The sequence below is a fragment of the Rattus norvegicus genome, chromosome 4 (assembly GCF_036323735.1).
Source record: "Rattus norvegicus strain BN/NHsdMcwi chromosome 4, GRCr8, whole genome shotgun sequence".
NCBI lineage: Eukaryota > Metazoa > Chordata > Mammalia > Rodentia > Muridae > Rattus > Rattus norvegicus.
The window spans coordinates 85,083,329-85,111,065 of record NC_086022.1 but is presented as its reverse complement, the minus strand read 5'-3'; the positions used below and the strand labels follow the sequence as shown (position 1 = coordinate 85,111,065).

At 42.3% G+C, this 27,737-nt stretch overlaps 1 protein-coding gene and 1 long non-coding RNA gene across 4 annotated transcripts in view; one reads left to right on the top strand and one right to left on the bottom strand.

Moving 5' to 3' along the window:
* Window positions 1-731: 731 nt before the first annotated feature.
* Window positions 732-11,311, top strand: LOC134486771 (uncharacterized). 2 transcript variants are annotated; one of them, XR_010066162.1, is made up of 3 exons: window positions 732-780; window positions 4,052-8,651; window positions 10,998-11,311. It is a non-coding gene; the product is annotated as an uncharacterized LOC134486771 (long non-coding RNA). The 2 variants fall into 2 exon arrangements; XR_010066161.1 differs by lacking the exon at window positions 732-780 and adding an exon at window positions 1,216-1,277.
* The window catches only part of Plekha8 (pleckstrin homology domain containing A8), a 50,612-nt gene continuing 29,564 nt past the window's right edge, over window positions 6,690-27,737 (bottom strand). The window contains exons 8-14 of one of the 2 annotated variants that reach the window (NM_001109235.2): window positions 25,754-25,910; window positions 25,351-25,436; window positions 21,396-21,454; window positions 20,291-20,421; window positions 19,555-19,625; window positions 17,230-17,291; window positions 6,690-11,814 (exon numbers count right to left, since the gene is read on the bottom strand). In NM_001109235.2, coding sequence (NP_001102705.1) covers window positions 11,617-11,814; window positions 17,230-17,291; window positions 19,555-19,625; window positions 20,291-20,421; window positions 21,396-21,454; window positions 25,351-25,436; window positions 25,754-25,910 — 764 coding nt within the window. In that variant the 3' untranslated portion in view covers window positions 6,690-11,616. The other variant, XM_039108138.2, reaches the window with a different exon arrangement.

Genomic DNA, 27,737 nt, shown 5'->3' with positions numbered 1-27,737 from the left:
GGGTACTGTTTTTATAAACATCAATTTCTCACATTGGTTTCTAATTATATTTACCTTTGAGTAGAAAAGATCCAGTCCGCTTGCAAGGAAATATTTACAGATGAGAAAGTGAACTGAAGCAGCCATGGAACTTTAAATATCCCTCTGAGATGGGCATTATCTCTCTGTAGGGATGAGGGCCCAGATAGATTATAAACTAGTCACATAGTCCAAGGCCAAGAGAGGAAAGAAACTTCATCTATGCTTACAGATGAACTAAGATGGGTTGGTGAGTGGACGAGGGTGACCATGACTTCTTGAGACCACTTTCCCAACTACAATGCATGTTTATGACTCTGGTTGGACCCAGAGAGCAGGCCAAAGAAAAGGAGACCCTTACTTCCTTCCCACAGTACCGTTTTCCTATTCATCCCTACCCCCAAGACAACTGTCCTCCATGTAGTCCCTCCTCCATCTTGCCGCCTGTTTTCCTGACACATACATTCTACTTCTCTCTCTTGCTTTACCTCTCCCTTCTTTCTCACGAGCCCTTTTCAGTCTGGTTTATTTTACCTAATACTATGAGCTCCACGTTCATCTTGTAAATGTCATAATTGCATTCTTTACAGCTGAGCACATTTTCTCCCTCTATTGGTCTACTGATGGGCACGTGGGCTGGTTCTGTATCTTCCCATTGTGACCAGTGCAGTGCTAAGCACGGATGTGCAGCTAGCTCTGTGATGTGCTCACGTAGAATTCCTTGGTATCATGATCCCAGGAAGGATATAGCTGGATCATGTGGTAGGTCTGGCTTCAGTTTTTTGACGAGGCGCCATACTGATTTCCACAGTAGCTGCATCAGTTTTCACTCCCACTAGCAGTGTATAAGAAGAGAGTGCTTTAACATGAAGATTCATGCCTTAATTGCAGGGAAAATTGTCTGTATTATGCCTCTAAATTAAGTTTTTTTCCCCTTGGCCAACTGTGAGGCAGGAAAGCTATGTGACTGGAGGAGGCAGTCTGAAGCAAGGGTAAGGTCAAGACATGTCCAAACCCCCCAAATCTCATCTTGAGGCTGGCAGGAGTTAGGACTGTTGCCTCCTTGCTCTGGGTATGCATGTCCCAGCGCACTTAGCCTGTATGATCCCCCACCTTTGCCACCCTTGAGGTAGTCATGTAGTCTGGTGGCCACATAGCAGGTTTAACTTCCTCTTTCCGTATGAGGTCATATCCGGCCAGCATCTGGACTTCCTCTTCATGCAAATGAGGAGTACCTAGTACCTCAGCTCCAGCCAATAGTATGTACTCACCTTGAAAATCCCTACCCACTCCCCAAGGTTTAGACAGCTCTAATTCACCCCCGAAAAGGGAGAGCCGTTTTACTCAAAACCATCTCAGAGAAGCCGTTTCTCCCCGCACTCGCCGCACAAGGACCAAGGTCCTGTGGAGCCCACCCAGCTGGCTGAGGTTCAGTCCTTCAAGTCCTGCCTTAGGAGCAACAGTGCCTGGACACCTGAGGCCAGAAGCAGACCCAGGCCAGCGGTCAATTCCTTTTGAAAAACTCTTTACTTTTGCTAACCTAAGTGCCTTCTCCTGAGTTACCAATTTAACCTTCAAATATGTTAATATGCTTATCTTCTTGTTTTGGACAGGATTTCACTATGTGGCTATCTTAGGGTTTCTATGGCTGTGATGAAACACCATGTCCAAAGGAACTTGGGGAGGGAGAGGTTTATTTGGTTTGTGTTTTCACATTATAGTTCATCATCAAAAGAAATCAGGATGGGAGCTCGTGGGAGGGACCTGATGCAGGAGCAGGAACTGATGCAGAGGCCATGGAGGAATGTTGTCTACTGGCTTGCTCCTCTTGGTTCGTTCAATCTGTTTTTTGTTTTTTGTTTTTTGTTTTGGTTCTTTTTTCAGAGCTGGGGATAGAACCCAGGGCCTTGCGCTTCCTAGGCAAGCGCTCTACTCAATCTGCTTTTTAATAGCACCCAGAACCCTAGCCCAGCTGTTGCCTCACCCACAATGGGCTGGTCCCTCAACCATCAATCAGTAGTTAAGAAAATGCCCTCCTGGTTTGCCTACAACTCAATCTTATGGGGGCATTTTCTTAATTGAGGCTCCGTCCTCTCTGATTACTGCAGCTTATGTCAAGTTGTCATAAAACAAGCTAGTACAGCCTCATACTGGCTTCAAATGTAGGATCCTCTGCCTCTATCTGCGAGGTACAAGGTTCATCAGAGGTGTGTGCCACCATATCCAGGTCCTGCTAGGCCACTTCTTTCTTTTTATGATATTCTCTGGTCACACAGTTTATTTCTGCAGCCAGTCTTCCTCTCTCCTGTTACTCCGTCTGGACATGTCTGAATGCATTGCTAAGTTCCTTGAGAGCACGGTATAGCTGCAGGGACTTCTGTCTTTTGCATGAGCTTTTCCTCTAAGTTGGTTCTACTTGTTCCCTGCATAGTCCCCTCTTCTGACCATAGAGCACTTAGAGAGTTGCCAGATCATTTTATTGAAGATTGCTTACATCTGTGGGGGGCACTCCGTTTAGGCTGCTTGTTGGTTTTGTACAGTGTTGGTGCATTTGCCTTGATATATTTCCTATCTTGCCCAGCAACCATTTCTCTTCCCTTATTATGCTCTATGTGTTTTCCTGAACAGGTTAAAATCACACATACTGACCAATCAGAACAGATGCTGGCCATAGCTCTTGCTAGGTCAGAGGCTCCCTGCAAGGTCTGATGTTACTCCTGAAAGATGCTGGTCTGTGGGATAGCCAGACAGTATGAGATGTTCAGTTTACTTACCTGAAAATATTTTGATGCCATAATGACCAACACAACCTATACTGTGGTTTCAGCCAAACACAAGCCGTTCCTGGCAGGGTCTTCTGTCTATACAGAAAGGATGGAGGAGTGTGATGTATATAGGTGTACTAATGAGCTGTCACTGTAATGAAATACCCACGTGTCTTTGTTACTGTTCTATTGCTGGGAAGAGACACAATGACTAAGGCAACTCTTAAAGAAAGCATTTAATTTGGGCTTGCCTACAGTTTGAGAGGCTTGGTCCATGATCATCATGTCAGGAAGCAGGCAGGCATGGTACTGGCACAATAGCTCAGAGCTTTACATTCTGACCCTCAGGCAGCAGGCAGAGAGAGACTGGGCCTAGTGTGGGTGTTTGAAACCTCAACGCCCATCTCCAGTGACACACCTCTTTCAACAAGCCACGCCTCCTAATCCTTCCTAAACAGTTCCAGCAACTGGGGGCCAAGCATTCAAACACATGAGCCTATGGGGGCTATGCTCATTCAAACTACCACACAGAACTCAGTGATGCAGTTATTTCCGGACACTCATGCTCCTCTAGGTACTCCTTACCTACAATCCACACTACTGTAAGGAACCCCTCACACATGCTACCTTAAGTAACTCTCACCCATGCTCCTGAAAGGCAAGCCCAATAAATTAACTCATTAATTCACCAAGCTGAACTTATGTAAAACCCTTTCTTTGGCCTGTTGTTAATCTACCTGGTGACAGACATTTCATCATATTTTCCCAGGAAAAGTAATGCATTGAGAGAAGACACACTGGCTGCATGCCTTGTGGCTTTTTCTCTCAGCTGAGGGATGGGCTACCTCCGATTCTTTGTCTCACTCCTACAACTACATTGCCATCCCCCTGCCCCCACAATCACTCTGCTCAGAGTAGGACATAAGGATGCCATTGCACCAAAAGAATTTTGTCAACTCTTTGTTCCATAGAGAATAAGACCAAGTGTAACATATACCAGATTGGAGTGACTGTGGCCTGGGAACACAGATTTTAGTTTCCCTGAATGACACATTCCGCTGTGGAAGCAGTAACAATAGACAAATCGAGTATTTTCCAAATGTATTATTAGTGGGGATACTGGATAGGTGGCTGACAATTAAGTGGAGAAATCCCTGTTTTGTGTTTCCAATGCTGTTGGATGACATCCTTAGCTTTGGGAAGATTGGTGGAAATTAGGGGTTAGCTTATAATTTATGATACATTATGACTTATGATTCATTCTAAAGGTTTTCCCTGATGGAAGCATGTCCAGTCAGGTACATAGCTGGGTAAGAACCGGTGAGGGGACCAAGGGCAGCACAAGATCATTTTGGCTCTTCATCTGCAATATTCCAACTCTCCCAGGCCACGTAAGTCCTAACCAGTCTGTAGAACTGATGTGGGTAAGGCTTTCCCAGGGGACTTCAGTTAACAGTGCTAATCAGCTCCTTTCTAAGTGAGACTTAAATAAGACTCTGGACACATTGCCTCAGTGGCAATGTATTAGAAGCTATTCTTCCTGACAGGAAATCTAGGCATTTTCTTCAGCTATCTCTGAAGTTCAAGGCACACAGGAAAATCTCAGTTCCCCCTACTGCTTGATGGCTGGCAACTTTAAAGTTTAGTTTTTAAAAATTTATTTATTTTCATAGCCACTTTGTTAGATCCTAAGAAGGAACTTCTAGTCTAGACTTATCCTGAAAGGCCACAGCTTGGAGAAATTCAATCAGTGCTGTATGTCAGAATCTCTGGGAAGAGTTCAACAGTATCAGAAAAGGGCCACATTCCCCAGACTGATGCATGTGGAGTGGCCCAGACAACAGTGTTTTAAAAAACTGCTTGTGTTTAGACTTTTTCCACCAAGTGTATAGATCTGAGAACCCAGAACTGGATTTAATCCTACTGATTCATAACTTGACACATAAAAATACCATTGATATCAACATTTTAGGAGTATTAACAAAGACATACACACACACACACACAACCAGTCACACTCAGGGACACAGAGAAACAGCCATGCATAGCAACACAGAGAAACACAAAGTCAGCCCTCCCCTCCATATTTCTCCTCTCCCTCCCTCCTGCCCCCTCTTTCCCTTCCACCCCACAGCAGCCAGCCTCTCTAAGTACTGGTATATAACCAGGGCAGCCGAGGGGAGCTGGACTGTGTGGCACTGACTCTCATGTACTTTCATCTAGCTGGGTAACAGAAAGAATTCATCTGAAAGAATCAGGGAGCACCATTTGAGGTGGCATCTATTTTGTAAAATGGTTTTAAAATCCTTGCAAAGCCAGAGAGATCACCATCAGGGGCAGAGTACACCACTCTCAGAGTCAGTGACAGCCACACCAAATAACTAGACAGGACATCAACGAATTAACCCAGTCACCTTGGAGTCATGCCTCCTGCACCCAAGTCCTACTTGATCATTTAGACATGCAGGAGCAATGGAAGGGAACTGATGGCTATGATCTGAGAGATTTGGAAGCATCTTGCTGGAATGGAAAAGGGATGTGGCTTTCCAAGTTCGTGAAAGGGCTTAAGTCATGACATGGAGTTAAGGGAACATCTGCAGGTGTGGAAGACACGTCAGCCAGGGTGAAAGGGCAGAGGACTGAGAGATAGAGAACATTGCAGGTTAGGGAGTGTGGAGGACAAGGGAGACCTTGAAGACAAAGCAGAGGGAGAAAGGAGTAGAGGCTATGTCTTTCTCCAGAGACCAGAGTAATGGTGACACCACTGACTTGGCTGAAAAAGTTGAAGCAGCAGCCAGACTTGGCCTGGGGTCTCAGGTATAGGAAGGACTACTAAAAGATGATCAGGAGATAGGCGGGTCTGGGACAGGGGTTCCACAGCCCGGATGAAAGGACTGCACTTCGAGTGTAATTTAAAGACTGTCTGCAGGGTGTCTGGTCTCTAGGACTGTGAAGTTTACAAGGTGGATAGGTGAGAACAGGTCTAGAGCAAAAGCTGGGTGGAGGGATTATCATTCTATTTTCCCCAGTGACTGAGGAAACCTGGGGCACATGCTGGGGGTGGGCAATGAAGCTCAATGGTCAGAGGATGGAGAGGGTTGAGGGCCCCGCATCTAAGATAATTGATCTACAAAGGACTTTGAACATTAACAAAATTAAAACGACAAACAGTACCCTACAACTGGCCACACAGCAAAGACTCAGGCAGCATCTTGGCTCTGTTCTCTAAGACAGTTTCACACAGCAGCCTCAGCCATCCAAGCCAATGTGAACATTATGGCTCCACATGCTCCCTTTCTGCACCTCTGGAATGAGGACAGTGGCAGACCTTGGTTAAACACACAGCTGTGTGTGTGGTTCTACCCTCAGTCTAAGGGTATGTCTTCCACTGTGCTCGAATGAACTCTCAACCCCTCTCCCTTACATCTGAAGTGTGTACTATCTCCTCTCTCTGCTTGAACAACACTAAATTTGCCTGCCATGAATTCTAAGACTCTTCGGAGGCAGGGAAGGACGTGGCTTTGCTGGAGTAGAGGTAGACTGTCACTGCTGCTCCCACCTTGGAAAACAAAGGAGAGAATACTTCTGAAAAGGGCTGGTCTGTCTAGAGTGCCCAGATCATCACAGATGTCACTACACTGGCTGATGCTGGAAGCCTTGAGAGCTTTGTGAAGCTCCTAGAGCTGGGAGAGCCGGTGGTAGCCTGTCTCCAGTCCTCACCAGCTGTGCCTCAGTTCTCCTCACTGTAACTGGAGGGTAACTATAGCACCTGCCTTATAGTTGGCAGGAGGATCCGTGTCAACACTCTGTGTCAAGGACTTAGAATGATCACTGGCACAGTGCGGACATTCCATAAATAATACATATTATTGGCACATACAATTAAGCAAAACCCAAACAAAACCCTTTGAAGAACATTTAATAAAATACTCTAAAAATATGTTTATTGTAACTAATGAATATAAAAATCTGACAGATGTTTTCAAACATTCTCCAAAGAAAGTAAAACCCTTACCCCTGCCCCACTGTTCATGAAATACAGGAATAACAACTTGGACAGAAAAGCAGACACGTTTGCACACAAGATTTTCACTCAACAATTGGTCCTAAAAGGCTCCAATACATTTCTAAGTAAAGGTCCATTAAATTAAGAAGCCACAAGTTGTTTGACACTTTCGTAGTTTAACTTAGTTCCTATCAGCATTATGATGTTCATTCAAAATACTGAGGGACAAGAGGTGATTCTGTGACAGATACCCAAAGCACATGGCTCTACAAAGCTACAAATGTTCATGAGGATACAGACTGAGGAATTAAACATTAACATAGAAATGGATCTGAGAGAATTTATGTATAGTTTAGCCTTTGGCATCTGGTATAACATGTTTCTTCTTCATAGAGACACTGCACTATTCAACTTATTAACCAGAATAAGTTTCTCCAAACACATTTCTCATCAAACACAGATTGTCCACAGCCAATTTCACTTGAGGTAGTTGGGCTGTTTAATGACATTCTAGTGAAGTTCTCATGCACACAGGAATCATCCGGTACCCCATGCCATGAGGCTGGCTCATCAGCCATCTAGATCACCCTTCTCTTCACCAACTCCACCTACACATCTGAATGGACACTTGGGGCTCTCTGGGAATGAGACCAGTTGTGTAATGAAGCCACCCGTCCTAAGGCTGATGGAACCACCCACCTCAGGGTGAGGGGACCACCTTGCCCAAGGCTATGTGTAAAGGGAAGATACTGACCATACTGTAAATATATAAGACATTTAAAACAAGCAGGATGTCCCCACACAGCTTGACTAGAAACACTTTGTACCCTGAAGAAGTGACTCAAGGGTTCACAATTTACAAGAATTCTGAAAACTGCAATGCAGGGTAGTGGCATTTTTTCCTTTCCATTAAAGGCCATATATAGACAATGGAGAAGAGGATCAATGCATGCGACCTCTGTACCAGAGGCATTACCAGTGACTGGGTGGTCATGCCCTAGAGTTCCCAAATGCAGCTGTACAGCAAGAAATCATGCAAATGGTCTGCAGCAGAGTCTAGACAGGGTTGGACTGGGAGAATTCACAGGGAAGGACCAGTGTGCAGTGAAGGACCCTCAACTAATGTAATGCCACTATAACCTTGTCATGGATAAAGTCTTCAAATGCCACTCGACAGCTGGCGGATATTTATGTCATTGTGTAACTCCTGAGTAAGCTACTGCAGGCTACAAAGGGACACATGGAAGTAGAACACATATGTCATATCACTTCATGTGCACATCACAGGATGGGTCTGATGCACATGACCATGTAGTCTGCACAGTGTCACAAAGCATCCCATGTCTGGCTTTCTCTGCCCAAATGCATTAGATGTCAGAGTAATGGCCCAACACGTATTCCAGTTACTCAGAACTCTTCTATCCAGACACCTTAGAATTTAAAAATGATTGGTAGTGAAATGAAACATGAGGGTAGGGATTTGAACCGTTGTAAACCTGTGACTAAAATCAGAAGCAGTGGTTTGAATTGATGATTCAGAAACACAACATGACATAGCTCCATGCCTGAAGGACATAGTGGTCTAGTAGGAAACACATTTAAAAAATTCTTTTAAATGTCCCCAAAATGCCTTATATCTTGTATTGCTCACAACCCTCTGACTTCTGTTGCTTTGTCTGAAATCTCTCCCTGTAAAATGACTGTTACAGTCGGACTAGTTAAGAGTTCTTCAGCTCTTCTCACTTCAAGTTTAACCAAGTGTCCCGTGTTTGTGGACCGCATCAGACGCTTCCTGCACCTGGAAATACTCCACAGACAGAAGCGGACTGCACTAACTGTCCATGGAGCAATCAAAGCCGAGGGTGCGTTTTCCTGTGGCACTCAGCTCTCCCATGCTGACTTTCCCTTACCTTACAGCTAAATGTGAACATGGCGTCTGCCCTAAGCGCTGGCATTTTGGCTAGGTGTATAACAGATCCTGGACCAGGTGGGCTGCTGCTGCCGCTGAAGAAGGGGAAACAAGAGCTGGGAGAGCAAACCACTGTGGCAAGCTGATGGGGGGTGGTACAGGGGGTCCACTGCTAGCAATGCTCAGTAGCAGAGAAAAGCTGCAAGGCTGAGAAGAGGAGCTCAGATGTTACCCACTGTGGTAAGTGACTCTACGGGTGCGTTCATGCTTATAATGACTTGGACATAGCAACAAGCCATTATGTGCTTACGGTACCCTTCCAGCCTGGGTCAAGAGCTGTCAACTCTGCCTCAATTATAAGATGGTTTCTACCCTTAAAGATATTCCTCCAAGGCAGCATCTGTCAGTAGGTTTTAGTTATAATCAGATCTATTTTTAAAAGACTAAGGCTTATCACAATTAAAAAGCCTTTGTTCAGTTCAACACATACTGATGTCAGCCCACGTGGAGCCAAGCGTCATGGGGTGAGGGTGAAGGGCAAACCATGGGATGGTGTTGGGGCTGAGCTCCGTAAGCCCTCAGCCAGTGCCGCTCATTCAATTCTGCTGCTCTCTAGGAAGACATTTCCCTAGTCTCAAGATTATGCTAGGAAAACATCCAAAAACTTTTAGCAATGAAGATAAGGTAAACATTCTGTCAACAAACCAACCAGTCCTTCATCTGTCAGGGTGAGGGTGGCTCAGGGATACTGGGGCTCTTGTGGGGGAGGCAGCTCCAGGGAGCACTTTCAGGTTCTTCTTTTCATTTCTTAGAAAGTAACTGAATCAGATGAAATAAATTAGCTTTAACTAAAATGAGAAACCAAGAACTGCTAATTCAGGTGGGATGAACTTACAAACCCAGACTGCCCTGCAAGTCAGCTCTCCTTACACGTGCACTCAGGGCCTTAGTGAGGACCTGGACTAAAATGCTCTCAGAGTGCCAGTCCCAGACTAGAGATCCAGAGGAACCTACGGCTCTGCTCACAGCCATTCTTAATGCCGACTTCCTGGTAGCAGAGACAAGCAGGTTGGCTACTTTTCCTTTCCTGTCCTAGGCTGTGTGGAGGACAGGAGGTCTAAGCTATGCCCTGGCCCTGTCCCCCATTTCCATTAGCCAGAGAAGAGGATCCATATGAAACTCCTGCAAGAGCAAAGTAGCACACTGTTAAGTCCAGCCCAGTCCTCCCTTTCCTAGGTTTAATTTCTAGAACTTCTCATGTCAGCAAAATGCTTGCTTGGCTTAAAATTTTATTAAAAGTATTTTTAAGAGGCAAGGTCTTGCTATGTTGTTTTGGTTAACCTCCAAATCCTGGGCTCAAATAATACTTCGCCCTCATACTTCTGAGTAGCTGGCACTGCAGGGGCCTCTGTGGCCCACTCTACTGCTGCATTAATTCGAGTGAATACCCACTTGTTTAAAGACAGACAAAAGACAAATTAGTACCTTTCCCTGAAAAGTTCTCTGCAGTGCCCTAGTCTATACAGCAACAAAAGCAGCGTGCACAGCCACTCCCTTTACCTGTGCTTGGCAAAGAGCTCACTTTCTTCAGGGGACTGCTTATGCTAGAGTGACTCTTCTTGTTGCTAGGGGGAAGTAGCCTCTACTGGGGAAGGCATTCATGGCTTCTTCCCTGTGCACACTCTAGGCAGCTTGGTCCATTTCTGGGAGATGGGGCATCCTGTCACTCTTTATAGAAGAATGCCACAAGCTGTTACACCAGCTGCTGGTCTATTCACTCTCCATTTAATTATGTTACTTGAATGATGGCCCCTTCCTCTGGAAGGAGGGTGTTTTATTTGGTTTCTGCAGAAGCCTGGGAATTCTGTAAACTAGAGTTCAAATGGGAATTTGGCTCTTCAGCCTTGTTTACAAGAGTGTGTCACCTAGAAAGGTTATCCCCAGGGACATTCCACTCTGGACTCTCTTCTTTGAAATAGCACGTCATGTGATCACCTATTACAGAGGTGATCTAGATCACATTTGGAAGCTACCTGGCTCTTTTGCTGAAGAGAGTTAATAAAGCAGGCAAAATAAATAAATAAATAAATAAAAATAAAGTCCTCAGAAACAAGATCCTCCATGACTGTGAGCAGGCCCTACTGTAAGCCCTACTTGGGAAGCAGGATGAATACTCTTTTACAGTTGCTGTTTTGCTATGATGTCCAACTCAGATAACACACGGGAAATGTATTGTATTGGCAAAGAGTGGCATGTGTCACCCAAATGACTTACTGCACCTTTCTATTCTGTTCTCCAGCATGGGCTGAGATCATCCTCTTGAGCCACCGTTCCACCTGACAATAGGCATGGCAGTCCTTGTCAGTGTTTACCCACAACTGCCCACATGTCTGCACTACACAGCCCTTCCCATCTGCAGAGCAACGGAGAAGGGATCCACTCAAGAAAGTCTAGGAATAACAAACTCTTACACAGCAAGTCCTTCAATGAAGGGGCTTACACTCCCTCTGATGCCCAGTCAGCCTCTAAGCTATTCTCATCACTGACTTTGTATTATAGCCCTGCATACTGAGTGGGTTTAGGTGCCCATTAAAACTAGTAACTGAAACAGAACAATACAGGTGTGATCCCAACAAATTCATCTGTCAGTTTGCTCTTACTGCCTACCACTCAGGTCTGGAACAGCGATGCTCTGGTTTCCAGTTGGCCTGTTGAAATATTTAGCACCTTGATTTTTAAACACATGGAACACATATGCATTAAAACAATTCTAAATAAAAGCATTAGGTCTTCCTCATGTCCACCTCCCTACAGAAAGGTGCTGGAGGGTATCAAAGCTGTTGCTGAAAATCAACTAGGGCAACACAACACTTTACAGACTTTATTCCCTGATGTTAGGAGGTGCTGTCCTGTGGCTGTCACACCACCTCGTCAGATTCCAGCCCGTGGATCTCATATAACGTGTCCAGTATGGCCAGCTGCTTTTCCATAGCAGGGAGGTAAAGGCTGAGGTCCCTCTGCATCCCAGCACTGAAAGCTTCTTTCTGATGGTCGCCTTCTTTTATGGTTAGTGCAGCCACAAAGTCCTCATAGGATGGTGCTGCCCTCAGTGCTAACTGCAAAAGAGTTACTTGTGAGGATCAGCAACACAATTGTCTCTTGTATACTTACCCTTACAGACAGACAGACAGACAGACAGACAGACAGACAGACACACACACACACACACAGAGAGAGAGAGAGAGAGAGAGAGAGAGAGAGAGAGAGAGAGAGAATGAATATGCTTGATTGCCCTGAGGAACACAGGGGCATACAAATATGAATGCCCTTCTAATTCTAGTTCACAGATCGCTTAAAATTATGTTCTAAGCACCAAAACACATAACTTCAAGACTAGAAAAGGCAGGGCCCCTTCTACTTGGGCCAATTTAACAATGAACAATGCCACCAAGTCAGGGACTAATAAGAAGCAAGGCTTTAGAGAAAAGCTCCCTTCTCATCCATCTCATCATCTCTCCTTGATTCCTCGGTCAATCAGCATGCATGCCTGTTTGTCAGCACGTGTTTGTCCAGCTTTCCAGCACCTCTGTTCATACCTCACTTGCAAACAACATCCCATGTGCCTTCATGTCTTCTGTTATTTCTCACATGGATAGTAGTGTCTCTAATGCCGTGTATGTGTTTAACAAGGAAGAGGACAGTAATGGTAATGATAATAACCTGACAGGAGGCCGACTTAGAGGAGATAAACTTCTTGCATGTCCGTGAGAGAATCTCTAGCCTGGCTGACTGGGACAGGAGAACTACCTACATGTGAATGGCATTATTCCATGGCCTGGCCTAGAGTCCTGTTCTGATGAAAAGGAAGAAAACGTGCCCAGCAGCAAAGTCTCTTAGTTACTGACTGGGTGCACTGTGACCAGCTGTCTCGAGCTCCAGCTGGTAGAGGGCCTGCACACTCAACATCTAAGCCAAAACAAATTGCTGTTGTTGGACATGTTATTGTAGCCCTGATAACAGTAACAAATACAGAAAACTCACACCAGGAATGTCATTGTTCCTTGATGAAACAGGCCTCTTGTTTATTGGATCTTTGGAACTGGTTTCCAGAAGATTTGGAACTTCAGGCTAGAAAGCCTTAGGATGTTGCAAGCAGAACTAAGTGGACTGTTCTAGTGGGTATTTGGAAAATTAGAATGTCAAGAGAAGTGTTGGCAGTGGAGGTCCAGGTAATGCAGTTTCAGAGGGAAACCAACTCTACTGGGAACTGGACTACAGGCCATTCACTTTATATTCTGGCAAATCATCTGGCTGCATTCTGCTAGTGCTGAGACTCCCAGTGAGGCTGAACTCAATGGCAATGGGCTAATTTCATTGGCAGAGGAAATCTCCCATTGAATAGCATCCAGGCTGTGGCATGCTCTGATCCAGTTCTACAGTCAGGGAACAAAAGGGAGCAGAAATGCACTGTTTGTCATGGAGAAGAAACTCCATGTTGTAGAGAAGGCCAGTACTGAGAAAGCAGCTAGAATTTTTTACAGAGATTAATACCATTAAAAAGAAATTTGAGGCAACAGGAAAGGTGCCCGAGGGACACCATATCCAACAAAAGTTCTATGTTGTATAAATAAAGATTCATTGGGAAGGAGACCCTGAATTGAGACTATCACTAAAGAAGTTCCCTGATGAACAACTACCCCCTAGGGCAGGGTTTCCCCATGGTCAGCCCACTGCAGTTGGGTACTGGGAGACCAGGCTACACCTTGTTGCTTACAGCAGAAGTTGGGAACCCTGTCCATGTGTTATTGGCTTTACAGCCATGATGAACACAAGAGTAAGGGAGTCATGTAGGCTTGATTGAGATTCCAGACAGCGTCTGAGCCAAGCTATGTGAGACTAGATTCCTTGCAAGGAGGCCCAAGAGACTGCTGCATAAAGCTGCAAGCGGGAAGCCAAGTTGCAACGGAGAGCTCGGGATATTAGAGACGCCAGGACTGTGAGGTCGCTACTGAAAGCTGGGCGTATGGCTCCATGTGCTTTAGGAGCAGAGCTGCAGGGCGGGCTGCCCACGCACGTTGGAATGCATGCTTCCATCATGAACTCTAGATGCTCCATGTGAGCTACAGATTTGGTGTTCTGCTGGGCTTTGGTCTTACTTTGGTCTGATATTCCCTTGTTGTGTTCCAACTCTTCTGACTGCAATGTTGACTCTGTGCCCTACTTTTTATGTTGGAAGAATGCGACTCGATTTTTTATTTTACTGTCTCAGAGTTACAGAGATTTTTCTGAGTCTCAGAAGAGACTCTCAACTTCTACTCTTGAACAGTTTTGGAACTGTTAAAGATAACAAAATGAGAACTTTTGAAGTTGGACCAAATGCATTTTGCATGATAAGATGGCCAGGAGCCTATGGTGAAAAGGGTAGACTTATGATGGTAATATTGTTAACCTGTCAGGATCCAGAATCACAACCTTGTGGGCACATCTGTGAGTGCGTTTCAAACTTGGGTGAGAGACCCACGGTCAACACCACTTGCTTCTGTATGGGCGGGGCCTCAGTCTGAATGAAGGAGAAAGCATCAGACCCCATGGCTCTGCTTCTGATGGTGGATGTAATGTGGACAGCTGCCCAAGCTCCTGCTACCTAGTCCTTGCCATGACAGATCACGGGAACCCAGATAAGCTTGCCTTCCTTAACCTGCCTTTTGCCAGACATTTTGCTGTAGCGACAGGTAACTAATAGAGACATGATGTTTCGTGTTTGCTTCTCTATTAACATTTTGATCTTAATTTTTAAGAACCACGCAGTTTCGGGGTTGGGGATTTAGCTCAGCAGTAGAGCGCTTGCCTAGCGAGCGGAAGGCCCTGGGTTCGGTCCCCAGCTCCGGAAAAAAAAAAAAAAAAAAAAGAACCATGCAGTTTCTATCTCTATTCTTGTACGAACATTGTTCGTCTCAGGAACATGAGGGCCAGGACTGAAACCTGAGATCCCTCTGTGCTTCTTAACTACCTCTTCTGGGTGGAAGACTTCCTATGCACCTTCTTTGTTTCCCATTGCAGTCTGGCTAGTTTGGCTTACAAGACTGTCAAAATCTCTCTTCCAAATATCACTAGGCTAGCTCTCCTGAGAAAGCAGAGAACCTGCATAGTTCTCCTTATTTTGAAAGCCTTCGAGAATCCATCCTCATTTGTAAAGTAAGGGAGGCTTGTATCTTTGCATCTCAGATTTTTCACATACTCATTTGAAGACCTGAAGCAAAGTGCTTAAGTTCTTAGAACCTCACACTCTCTTCAAGCATAGAAGGTAGATAAACATTTTTTATTTTAAAGATGAAGATCATCTAAATGTTTTACTCAAAGTCTGGCACATAATTAACATTCAGAAGATAGTGTAAGTATAAAGGAAAGAGAGAAATAAAAATGAAAATAAGGCAGTTATTCAAAACACAATGTAGAAAATCTTCCAGAACTGAAGGACTTATAAGATCTGTAATTCAAATGGGGAAAAAAAAATAAAACAGGGAAAAGCTCATCATGAACTTTTTCAGTGTAAAGAGAAAGGAAGAGTAAAGCTGTCTTGAAGGGAAGTACAGCTGAAGCTTGGTGGGGAGAGTAACTGACCTTTCTGGTAGTGAGAATGGACGCTGGAGGACAACAGTCAACACCTTGAAGAGCACCAAGGAAGCAAATGCCAGTCTAGAATTCTTTACCCAATCAGATCAGCACTCCAGGAAAAGAGGCAAGGCTAGCTAAGAGTGAGCTCAACTCTGCAATCTGGCTGAAGCGGAAGGCAGGAAGGCCAAGTGACAGCTGAATCTTGGCTGGCCTTTATTCAAATGGGATGTGTTTGAGAATAGAAGTTCACTACTCGCTGTCAAATGAGTCAAATTCCAGGGTTTTCTCTGAGCCACTGAGACTGGCTAGTTGGCACATTAGAAATTGCAATAAGCCTTCCAAAGTATGGATCACTTGGGGAGTAACCACGAGGCCACAAGGCCAGTGAGACTCCACACTTAACTCATTTATCCACAGAGCTGGGCCAAAATACTTGAAATCACTGGTTTCCTAAATACATAAACGTCAAACACTGGACACCGTCTAAGACCATCAACAGCTAAAGATGGGTTATCTTGTGTTATGGTCCATAACAGGGAAAATAAGCGTAATCTTAGTGTTTAGAAAGCAGTAACTCTCTGTCTCTCAGGAGGTATGGTGTGTGGTAAATACTGCAAACTATAATCTGTAAATGCAGTGTGTGGTGTGTGACAGGCAATTCTTCCAGCAATCTATTTTAGGGAAATAAGAATTTCAGAAAAACAGTGCTGTGCCACTGCTAAGAACCAACTCACAGGGGCTGCACCTGCTCAGAGGATTTAGCAAACTGGGGGGTGTATTATGCAGCCACTAATAATACCATTTTTCCTCAGACTCTCACTATAGTGAAATGGTCATAAAAGGGACTGGAGCAATAGTGCTTGTCTGGCAACTGAGGCCGAGGGCTTGATCCTCAGCACCACCACAGAAGTCATCACGGAACCTATAACAAACTACAGAATCACACTACAGACTAAATGTAAAAATATGAATTTACATAATAACTAATTACATACATACCACAAATATGTGGGTATATAAAGTAAACATGTATAAATAGAACTATATATTTAAGGAAATATATAAACTGGGTCAGTATTTGAAAGATTTAATAAAATGTATTTTTAAAAGCTAAGAAGGTAAAGCAAAATGCCAGGAAGGAAGAAATGCCAGATACCAGGCAAACACACACACACCAAGGTCTAATATCTTCATTGTTATAACAACTATCTAAGAAGAGATTACAGCCCTGCCTGGTGGCACATACCCACACAGTTAATATTTGAAGACAAAATTCAACTGAAAACAAAACAAAATAAACAAAAATAGAAAAAATGAAAAACCTGAACTAAGAGCTAAGAATCAACTTAATGAGTGCAGAGGAGCTGTGAGCTGGGACGCATCACTGGGCCTAACCTCTCCTTGGGTATCTGAGACCACAGCCTACCCAGCTCTCTGCTGTTCTCTCTGCAGACAACCACTTGAGGCACAACTCCAGTGTCACTGAAACACTCCCATTCTTAAGTTTGCCAGCTGGTCTCTGTGAGAGATTGTCTATTGCTGACATTTTCACATTTCAAAGCCTATAAACAAACATAAATGAGCTGATTTTTTTGGTTTTGTTTACAAAAATAAAACAAGTAGAAAGACCATGTAAACCAGTCATTCTCAACCTTCCTAATACCGTGATACTTTAATACAGTTCTACACGCTATGGTGATCCACAACCACAAAATTATTTTGCTACTTCATAACTGTAATTTTGCCATTGTTACGAATTGCAATGTAAATATCTCATATGCAGGATATGCAACCCCTGTGAAAGGGTGGTTCGATGCTCCCCAATGGGGCTTGACTCACAGGTTGAGAACCACTGATGTTAACAAAACACAGCACCTTGCTGATCATGCAAACTTTAGGGGATAGGAATGACTTACCGCAAAAACCCCTCGAACTACCCAGCCATGGTGTTGCCGTAATGTTTTGCCATATGCATTATCTTGAAAAGAAAGAGATTTTGTGCATGGTAAGATGCTGATGTGATTTTTATAATACACTGCTTAATATATGTTTACTACTGGCTTCTATTCTTTGAAGAAAAACAGGAATTTTTACCTATATTGGGGTCACTGTATCTGAATTTCAGTTTATTATCAAAGTGGGAAAAATTTCATATTTCACAATAAGAGAGAAAAAATATAAAAAATTATCACTATATACAACTGCAATTATGCAATTAATTTAAAACATTGTTCTTTGAAATGTAGGTACATTTCTGGGCCAGGCTTAGACCCATCTTCCAGTTAGTAAAATAATCTCTAAGCTCTTGACATTCTAATGTTCACTCCTGAGATAACAAAATTTGTCTTAATTCTCTTAGTAACCCTGGATATACAGTATGGAAGCCCGAATCCCTTAAAAATGTTATAGAAAAGCAATGTGTAGCATACATATCTACAGTAGGCTGAGGCAGGAGAGGTCAGTCTAAGTCTCAAAACAAAACAGAGCATCCTTCAAACAAATAAAATGTCTGGGCAGGATGGCCTGGAGTTATTTATAAAGTAATTGTGGAAACTGTTAATAAAGTCATTCACATGTATTGCTAAAGACAAACTGCCTATTATTTTTGATCCAAGATATTTTAAGTGAGATTTTAAAACTTGTATATAATAATTTTAATGCAAACCTTCTAAGATCAAAGAATGGCATTTTATGCAAGGAATCCAACTTTTTGAAATACTGGGCAACAATATATAAAAAACTTTAAAACTGACTTTCTACTATTCCCATAGACTAGATATACTTTTGGAAGCTATACATCTGTAGCTCGCCATGTAATTTCCTTTGTATGTGTCGTCCATGCCTACAGGTTGTCTCCAGGAGTTTATGGCATTTTTGGATTTTTTCACATTGCATCACAGGGGTGGCCTGAGCACATCTAAGTTTTCTGTTGTAAACCTACTTACTTTCCTGGGCTAATGGTGCTAGTGCAGGAACTGAACCATCGGGTGAAGACTCAGGTGGTGCTGTGAGAGGCTGCACAGTCATGCTCAGCTCTGACAGGAACAGGCACAGCAGAGGACAGACAGCAGGACCACAGTGTGAGTTCCTGTGTGGGGAAGGCAATGCAGAGCCCAGGACACTGACCTCTGCTGGGAAGTAAGCCACTGGCGTGGAGCTGCAGCTCAGAGGGCAGAGAGCCTTCTCCAGCTTTGATATAGAACTTTAGGCAACTTTTATTTCAAATTTTTGGATAAGGCTTTATTAAAAAATGTCAGTGTTTTTCGGAGTTACCATTTCCATTTTGCATGATCTGAATTTGCACAAAATGTCTTTCTATGAAAGAACATTTCAATCCATGTCTTGTGTCAACAAGAATCTTGTTCCCTCCAAATACTCCAAGACTTATGCTAGGCCTGGTGTGGTGGCATAGGCCTGCCATTCCAGTACTTACGAGACTGAGGCATGGGATTATGTGTTGGAGGTCAACCTGTGCTACACATACAGTGAGCCCCTATCTCAGTAACACCAAACTAAACAAGGCAAGCGAACAAAGGAAAGGGCTCATGTAACATCATCTCCATAGGTCCAGAGTGAGGATTCAGTCATGTTATTATTAGTACATTGTAAGGATGCTATATGAAGTCTAGCTTTTCTGATAGATGCATCTATCTATTCATAACCCACATGCCAGTATTTATTAGTAAGCACTGCATGCTGTAGTTCCAGCACTGTGATGGAGGTGCAGGTCAATCTCCTCTTACAAAGGCCTTTCTTGCAGTCTTGGCTCTGTCACTACAAAATGGACATGTGGAGGAATGCAGGGTGGCAGCTGGGCCCTGATCCCATGCCACGGCAAGTCCCACGATTCCCCCGTCTACTTCTTTCATGTACTCCTAACCTAAAGCTTCTCTTTAAATATGGATGGACTCCTGTAGACTAATTTAGGAAACCAACCTCATGGTGGTTTAGGATGATACGCAGGCCCTTGCTTCCCTCCCTCTACTTTCTTCTTATGAAAAGGTATTGAATCCAGGGCCTCACATATGCTAGATAAATGCTTTCTCATGAAGCCACGTAACATCATCAGCCCTTATAGATTCCTTTTAAGAAGGCATATAAGAAGCAATGAATAAAAGTAAAATTAAAAAAGGAAAATAAAAACAAGCTCAAAGTAGAAATGTCCCCTTATGCTCCGCCCATTTCCAGGGTGGCTTCCCCAAGTCTAACTGCAGACCTGTCAGAATACGAGGCACACTTACTCAGTGCTGTCTGGATGTCCTTTTCCCCATTCTTCACTTCTGTCAAAAATCCCTTTAGAAATTTGAGACCTCTAAAATTAAAGAGAAGAAGAAATACTATTTTCCAAGTTCATCTCAGTATCTCAGGCAAAGCTGGGGGAGGGCAGGGCAGACAGACATCTTTTCTTTTCTTTCTTTCTTTTTTTTAGTGTTTTCCTAAATATATTCAACAAGTAGAAACCATTACATATTTAAGTAGAGAGCTGTACATGCCACCCTAAACATCAACCTTCAGTGAACTAACAGACATCTTTTCTGAACAGCTTCCTGCCGTGTCTGTTACAAAGTCCTGTCACAGTCCCTCGCCCTCTCTGCCATCCCTGAAACAGTTTTTCAAATCATGGTGGCTTTAGCATCATCTAGGATTCATTAACTATGAAAATTCTAGAACGCTGTACCAGATTTAGTGGTCCAGAAACTCTGGTTCCGAGTTCAGTGTTTTCCCAGGTTTTGCCATTGAAGCAGAAAGCTGTTCACTTAAGAAAAACTCATTGGCTCTCCAGTCTAAGGTTCCGATCTTACAAACACTACCAATGTGAATAACATGCATTACTACGGAGCGGACGTTTGGTTGGTTCAGCAGATGTTCTACAGGAGGTCACACCTTTTGGTTACACCCTCTCTGAAAGGCAACAGTGAGCTGTGATATTTCAACGGAGCGAGCTTTAGCCTGTACCAGCTCCACTGACTGCCTTACCTCTTCAGCCACAAGAGGGCTTCAGTTGCCGAGTTCCTAACCCGAGCCACATCGGCTTCCACCTCGTGCAGCACTATCTTCTGGAGGGTGGTAAACTCTTCCTTGTTGGTTATGTACTTCTGATTTACCTTCTGGAAAACAAAGCACAACAGGGCCCCCGTGGAAGCTGGGAACTGTGACACTGCCAGTACTATCAGCACAGCATTCAAACTTACAAGCAACAAAACTTCTAAGAGACCAAAGTCTACTTGTTTTGAGGTAATGTATTTTAAAAATTCCAAAAATTCTAGAGGCTTTAACTAATTCCCAGAGTCCCAATCTTGAAGCATTGTTCTTGCGGTACCACTGCCTCCCTCAGAAACTGTTTCAAATTTCTTCTCATCCTGAGTGTGTGCGTACTTGCGCGCGCGCGCGCGCACACACACACACACACACACACTCACTTGTATGAGTGAGACCCCATGTACCTTTCTACCTCCCCAAATGTGCCAGGAAAGATATGCACTCAACTTCCTCAACATGTCCTACCTAGTGCTGGGTACTGTATTTTATTTTATTTTATAGACAGGGTCTCTCTACACAGCCCCTGTTGCCCTGGAAACCCAATCTGTAGATGAAATTGTCTTTGAATGCTCAGAGATCTTCCTGCTTCTGCCTCCCAAGTACTGAAATTTTCATGTGCCACCATGTCTGGCTTAAAAAGAGATTTAATCTACAAGTTTGGATGTAACATACATTACTCTCACTTTTCTGGGAAGGAGGCTCAGACTTCCTGTTGTTGATGGCCCCACAGCTGCACCAGGAAGTTGGCCTTTTGTGTCCCATACAAATGATAGCTATTGCCAGCCAACATATTTTTGGAAAAAGTGTTGTCCAAAATGCATACACTCACTGCTAACATGATTCCCCACTGAGCCAGTGGCCAGCCTACAAAGACTTGCCTCTACCACACATCAGTCATCCCTCTACTCTACTATTTTCCTCCACTGAAAATTCCTAGTGTGAGTGATTCCCTCCGCTTTTGATTTATTCTTTTCACACACAAAAGGGGTAAATAACCATTCATTTACAGATAAGTTTCTAGCTTACAAGCGAGTACATTCACCTTAATATTTCCAACAAGATCCATCTTAACAGGAGCAAACACGGTGGGACCAAGTTTATCTGAAAAAAAAGGAGCAAAAAATAAATTGGAAAAAGATTTTTTTTTAAAGATTTATTTATTTATTATATATGAGTACACTGTTGCTGTCTTCTGACACACACCAGAAGAGGGTATCAGATCTCATTACTGATGGTTGTGAGCCACTATGTGGTTGCTGGGAATTGAACTCAGGACCTCTGGAAGAGCAGTCAGTGCTCTTAACCACTGAGCCATCTCTCCAGGCCTGAAAAAGATTTTTTAATGTGGGAAACATATATATCATTATACTAGAAAACATTTTCATCATAATAATACATCGATAAGATCTTTTCCCCAGCATTACTCTGCCTTTTGGACTTGGTCATCAGCTTTCTAGTCTACTACTTTGAGGTGTGCCACTGTGACGAGGTCTTATGTGGCAGATCTGATGAAAGCGCCTCTCAGAAATTTAGAGTGCCCATTTGAAAGTCCTTTGGCTGGTACACTGCCCAATGTGGCAGCTACAGATACATGACTATTTGCTACTTTTAATGTTGCAAAGTCCACATTAAAGTGAATTGTAAACCTAAAATACCTAACAGTTTTTAAAGACTTAGCACCAAAGAAAAAAAGGAGAAAACCTCATCAATGGCTCTCTAACCTGACTCTGTGTTTATGACATTTTAGATATGCTGTTACGTAAGATATATTAATTTTTATTTTGCTATATTAATGTGTCTTCTATAAACTTATATTACATGTGGTTTGATTATACTACTAACTCTAATTTAGTTAAATCTAGCTTTATAATTTTAATTATTTACTAAACATAAATTTTACTTTTAAAGCATAGCATAAAAGCAGAAGAGAAAAAATAAATTCTAAAAATTATCTGATTGATCTTTTATAAAAAACATAGAAATGATACAGCTAAAAAGAATCCCAAATATGAAATAAAACAGCGTGCCAAAGAACAATGGTTTCACTGGCTCTAAGTTAGGAAATGAGAATAAAAAAAAGGAAAAAGAAAACACAAAATAAGTAATGAATGGAGAAACACAGCAGAACAGGAGTGAACAAATGTAAAGAACATAGTTCATTATGTAAGTAATTACCAGAAAAACATAAATTTCAACAGCTGAAGAAAAAGCATTTAATAAAATTAACTGATTCATGACCATAAGAACTACCAGCATATAATAATAATGTATCTATATATATTCATACTACATATGTACATAGCATCAAACCCATAAAGTCCAAAATTTATTCCTAATAAAACAGTTATACATTGCACTAGTTAGAGACAATAAATGTTGAGAAAATGACTAAAATAAGTGTATATTCATATCCATTTATATATGTTATATACCCATATATATAAATATATGTATCAAATAGAACACACACACTCTCTCTCTCTCTCTCACAGATGGACTAGGAGATAGAATCTTGTGAAAGACATCAACTTTCCCCAGATTGGTTTACAAATTCAATGTATGCAGCTTTAATCAAAATCCCAATGGTCCTTTAATAGGAAATTTAAAACTAAAATTATACAAATCTGCAAAAGGATCTAGAATTTCTAAAACAATTATGATATGGAACAAAATTGGGAGACTTTAAGACATTAAAAAAATACAGGGTTGGGGATTTAGCTCAGTGGTAGAGCACTTGCCTAGGAAGCGCAAGGCCCTGGGTTCAGTCCCCAGCTCCGAAAAAAAAGAACCAAAAAAAAAAAAAAAAAAAAAAAAAAAAAAAAGAAAGACATTAAAAAAATACAAAAAAAAAAAAAAAAAAATCATGGGGCCAGAAAAAAGAGACCTATTTATAGGCCTAAAAGTTCTGGGGCAGATGGCCGGAGCAATGTAAGAGGAGAAATATTGGTGGTTGTTTTTCTTGACTAATGGTCCTTAAATAACTAGATTGTGATTAAGACAAAATGACCCTCAATCCCAACATCCCAATGCATACAAGAAGTAATTCCAGCATGGACTATGGCTGAGAAGATAGGTCTGTAAATTCCTTGCCTTGCAAGCATGAGCACCTGAACTCAATCCCTAGCACCCATGGACGGAGGAGGGGCCTCAGGCATGGTGACACAGGCTGACAGTCTCAACAAATGGGAGGGACACTGGAAGGAAGACACAGGAAGATCGTTGAGGCCCTCTAGCCAACCAGCCTAGCCTACATGGTTAGCTACAGGCCAATAAGAGACTTTGTCTAAAAAAAAAAAAAGTGGGTGTCATAAGGAAGACTACCTCTCACCTGCGCACACATGCACTTAACACACATGTGTGCATGCACACACACAGCTGCACATACACAATAAATGTAAAATTAAAAATCTAGAAAAAACAGATTATCTTTATGACTCTTGATTAAAAGTCACTTTAGGATAACAAAACATTAACACAAAAGTCAAGTTTGTCAAAATGTGAAACTTACTTTTCAAAAAGCAGATTTATAAAAGGAGAAAATATAAATTGGAAGCAAGAGTCTGAGGGAAAATATCTGTGATGCATGTCTATAATGGAATTTACTTGGAATATTTAAAGAATTTCCAAAATTCAGTACCAGAAGCATTCTAAATAATAATAGCACCCTAAGTAATGAAAAGAAAAATAATCAACTTTAAACCTGGGCTGGATTTGGAGAGATGTATCACAACAAAAAATATTGCAGGGCCAAGAGCTGTATGACAATGTACTCAACAACATGGTAGCTGGTAAATGCAAATTACAGCTATAATGAGGGCCACTGAATGTGAGAACGGCCTAAACCCCAAGTACCTCCACCAGCAAATGAGAAGAGTAAAGCAACGCGAACCCAGCATACAGATGGTATGAGTGTGCAACTGCACACGTGTGGGAGAGACTGCTCCTGCAGGCTGTCACAAAGTCAAGTTGCTCAGTTACACTAGTTCTTCTCCCAGATACATGAGCGGATAAGAAATACACACCACAAAGATAAATCTTTAAATATGCTTAGTGAGAAATGCTAGGTACAAGAGTAGACAACAGGATTCCATTTTCATGGACAAGGAACCCTAAGCTGGAGACAAGAGTTAGGTTTCACAGTGGATGGTGAACCAACTGACACTGGGAATGCTCTAGGGTGATGAAAATGTTCTCCATTTTGACAGGGATGTAGAATACATAGGTAGGTACATTTATCAAAATTGACAATCATAATATTTAAGTTCTAGATGCGGGTTATACTTTAATTTAGAGGACATGAATAGGGCTTGGGAGATGGCTCAGTGTATGGAGCACTTGCTACACAAGTGTGAAGACCAGAGTTCAAGTCCCCAGAACCCATGTCAAAGCTAGGGCATTGTGGAATCCCCCTATCATCACAGCACAGGGAGGGAGAGAATCAGACAGAGGATCCCTGTAAGTAAAGTAGAGAGTAATGGAGGAAGATACCTGAGGCCAACCTCTGGCCTGTACACATATGTGCACAGTACACCCACTCAGACACATAACCACACATACTCATACACATGAGAAACAAGGACATGCATTAGTAGATCATAAAGTAAATTATCAATACATTAACAATATTACTGACTTTATACTAAGCAAATTTTAATATATGTGTATGTATTTATCTTCCCTTAATAAGGTATTTTCCCACAGTACTGACAGATTTGAAGGCCTGTTCCTGAGCTACCTCCACTCTTGCTTGTATATGTACTTCCTAGACAGCAGAATTCCCTATTTTCATTATACCACTCTATAGTCAATAGCTCAATCAACTAGAAATGGAATGGGAAAATGCAAGAGTTTTTAAGTTGGTCAGCTTTCACTACATGGCATTTGATGTCAAGAGGAAGCTAAGAAGAGTCAACGTACTGTACACAATACAGAATATTTATCAAGTGAAAAATTATGTCCGGAAACTAATGGATATAAGGCAACTGTAGCAATCTTACCTAGTACTGGAACCACTGCATAACAAGATGCCAAGAATGCTTCTGTGGGAATGCCACTGTCTTCCAGAAGCTCAATGTCACTAAAGCTGAACAAGTTGGTGATATTTAGAATGGAAGATTAAAACCACACCAGCACTCTGCAGTTCAGAGTTGTCACAGAAACACTTGGCCTGATTTCATGAGTAGCCCAGGCATTATTTGTCTATTATGAAACAGTCTATTAACATAATTCTCCAGAGATAATCCACCCCCATAATCCAAGCCATTCTCATTCCCTCCACCCAGTAAATACGAAGTACTTGGTATACCATCATCTCTATGTCCTAGAGTACGCCATCACAACTGACTTCTAAGAAGGGAAACTAGTGTCAAATTGCCAGGGAGTTTAAAGGGCCCAAAATACCTGGTATTCATAGTACTGAAGAAAGTTGGAATAACTTCTTCACTGTCTTCCCAGGGAGATTCTGGCGAGCAAACTGAGTCTGATCCCGGCTGTGCCAGATCCCTGTCATGACTCTCCAGGTTTTCCTCTCCATCTTCCTTCATTCTCTCACCCTGGACTAGAAAGGAAGTGTTGTCTATCACTAAGCTCCATATAGTTAGTGTTAACATGAACACATAATCGTTAGTGAGGATTTCTAAAACACAGAACAGGAAGTGTTGTACACACACCCATACCCCTGAAGAGCACATGTGCACCTTGTTTTCACTCATCAGTGCACATCAATTACTCCACTATCACGCAGTACTCTTCAGAACCACGCATTCTTTTGATATTTACTTGTATATTTTGTATTTGTGTATAATGAGAGAACAACTTGCAGGAGCTGGTTCTCTCCTTCCACCATGTGCATTCTAGGGATCCAACTCGGATCATCAGGCTTAGTAAGTGCTTTTACCCAGTGAGCCATCTTGCTGGTCCTGGAAACCTGATATTAATGATCTTAAGGTATCAGTTATAGCAATGTAAGGGGCATTTAGTGATTTCTAAGTTCCTTTTCCTATGAATGGTGAGTCCTGGTTGTAAGCATATTCTGTCTTTATGGATTAGCCCACTTGCTAAACTTTACTTGCTCCTCCTTAGTCAAGACTTGTAGTGCTTTTCTAGCGGTTCCTGGTCGTACAGGGTAGTACAGATGTGCTACCCAGCATGCATGGCTTAGGTGTTTGTCTTGCTTTAAGGCTCACACCAGAAACAAATGCTTGTATTTCCTGTCATGGTTTTCACTTATATGTGGCTTTTGTTGCCAATTCTGCAGTTGAAGAAGGCTCTAGACAGTTACTCTGTCTGGAGAGCATAAACACAAGAGTGAGATACACCTTCATGGAAAGAGTATGTGTGTGGACAGGCTTCATTTAGACATAAATTACAGTGATGCTTCTGAGCTCAGTGCTTATCTAGATCACATAGACATTTTTAAATAGAAAAGAACATTAAAACAATGTTATTTACTGATTAGCTGATCAAAACCACATGGTTGTAGAAAGCAGACTATTCCCTTAGAGCAACCATACTATTTACTAATTAATGTTTGGTGTGAATTTGGCAATTTGACACCAACTTAGTATAAATACAACACATGAGAACTGACAGCTACATCATAAAGAACCCCGTTCAAAGGCTTTCACCTTAAATCTGACTGCTTTGTGACCACAGATTTCTATAGGGAATCTTTACTCAAGAAATCAGACTTTAAAGGGGTGTGTGTTGCTTTTTCTTAGATCAATATCTAACAGCTTCTAGGACTCACATATTAAAAAAACAAAACAAAACAAAAATGACTTGGCTAGAAAAAAAATCATAGAATCTTTTAAGACACCTGATGAAGAGAGAAATTTTCTTATTTCAGTTATGTACTCTGATTTAAAATCATTTAGTAAGCAGTTATAATACAACTATAAATTCTATTATAGTTAATTTGGCCAAAATGAAGACAGAACTTTGTGATTAGTGCCAGTGCAATTAGTAAATTTGAAAGGACAGAATTCCCAACTACACAGGTATTACCTGAAGTTTGGCTTGATAAACACACAGAAGTTTGGTGGTTGGTAAACTGTGACATCCTCAGGCCCCACTAGAAACCAGGAGATTGGAAAATTAAGCTGCTCTAATGTTACACACTAAGCCTGACATTGTGATCTGGGTTCAAAAGATACTAAGGTATTATGGGAGTCGGTGAACCACTTACACCCACCAAAATGCAGCCATGCGCACCAGCACTAGAATCCTTTACTTTATTTACATGCAGTATTAGATGGGTAACAGAGGCTGGGCAATGTCATGACCTGCAGTGGCTCCTGCAGCAGATCCGGAGCATGCTGCTTGCAGGCTAAGTTGTGTGTCCACCAGACCCTAAATCTACTTCACCACAGCAAGGCAGGCTTTC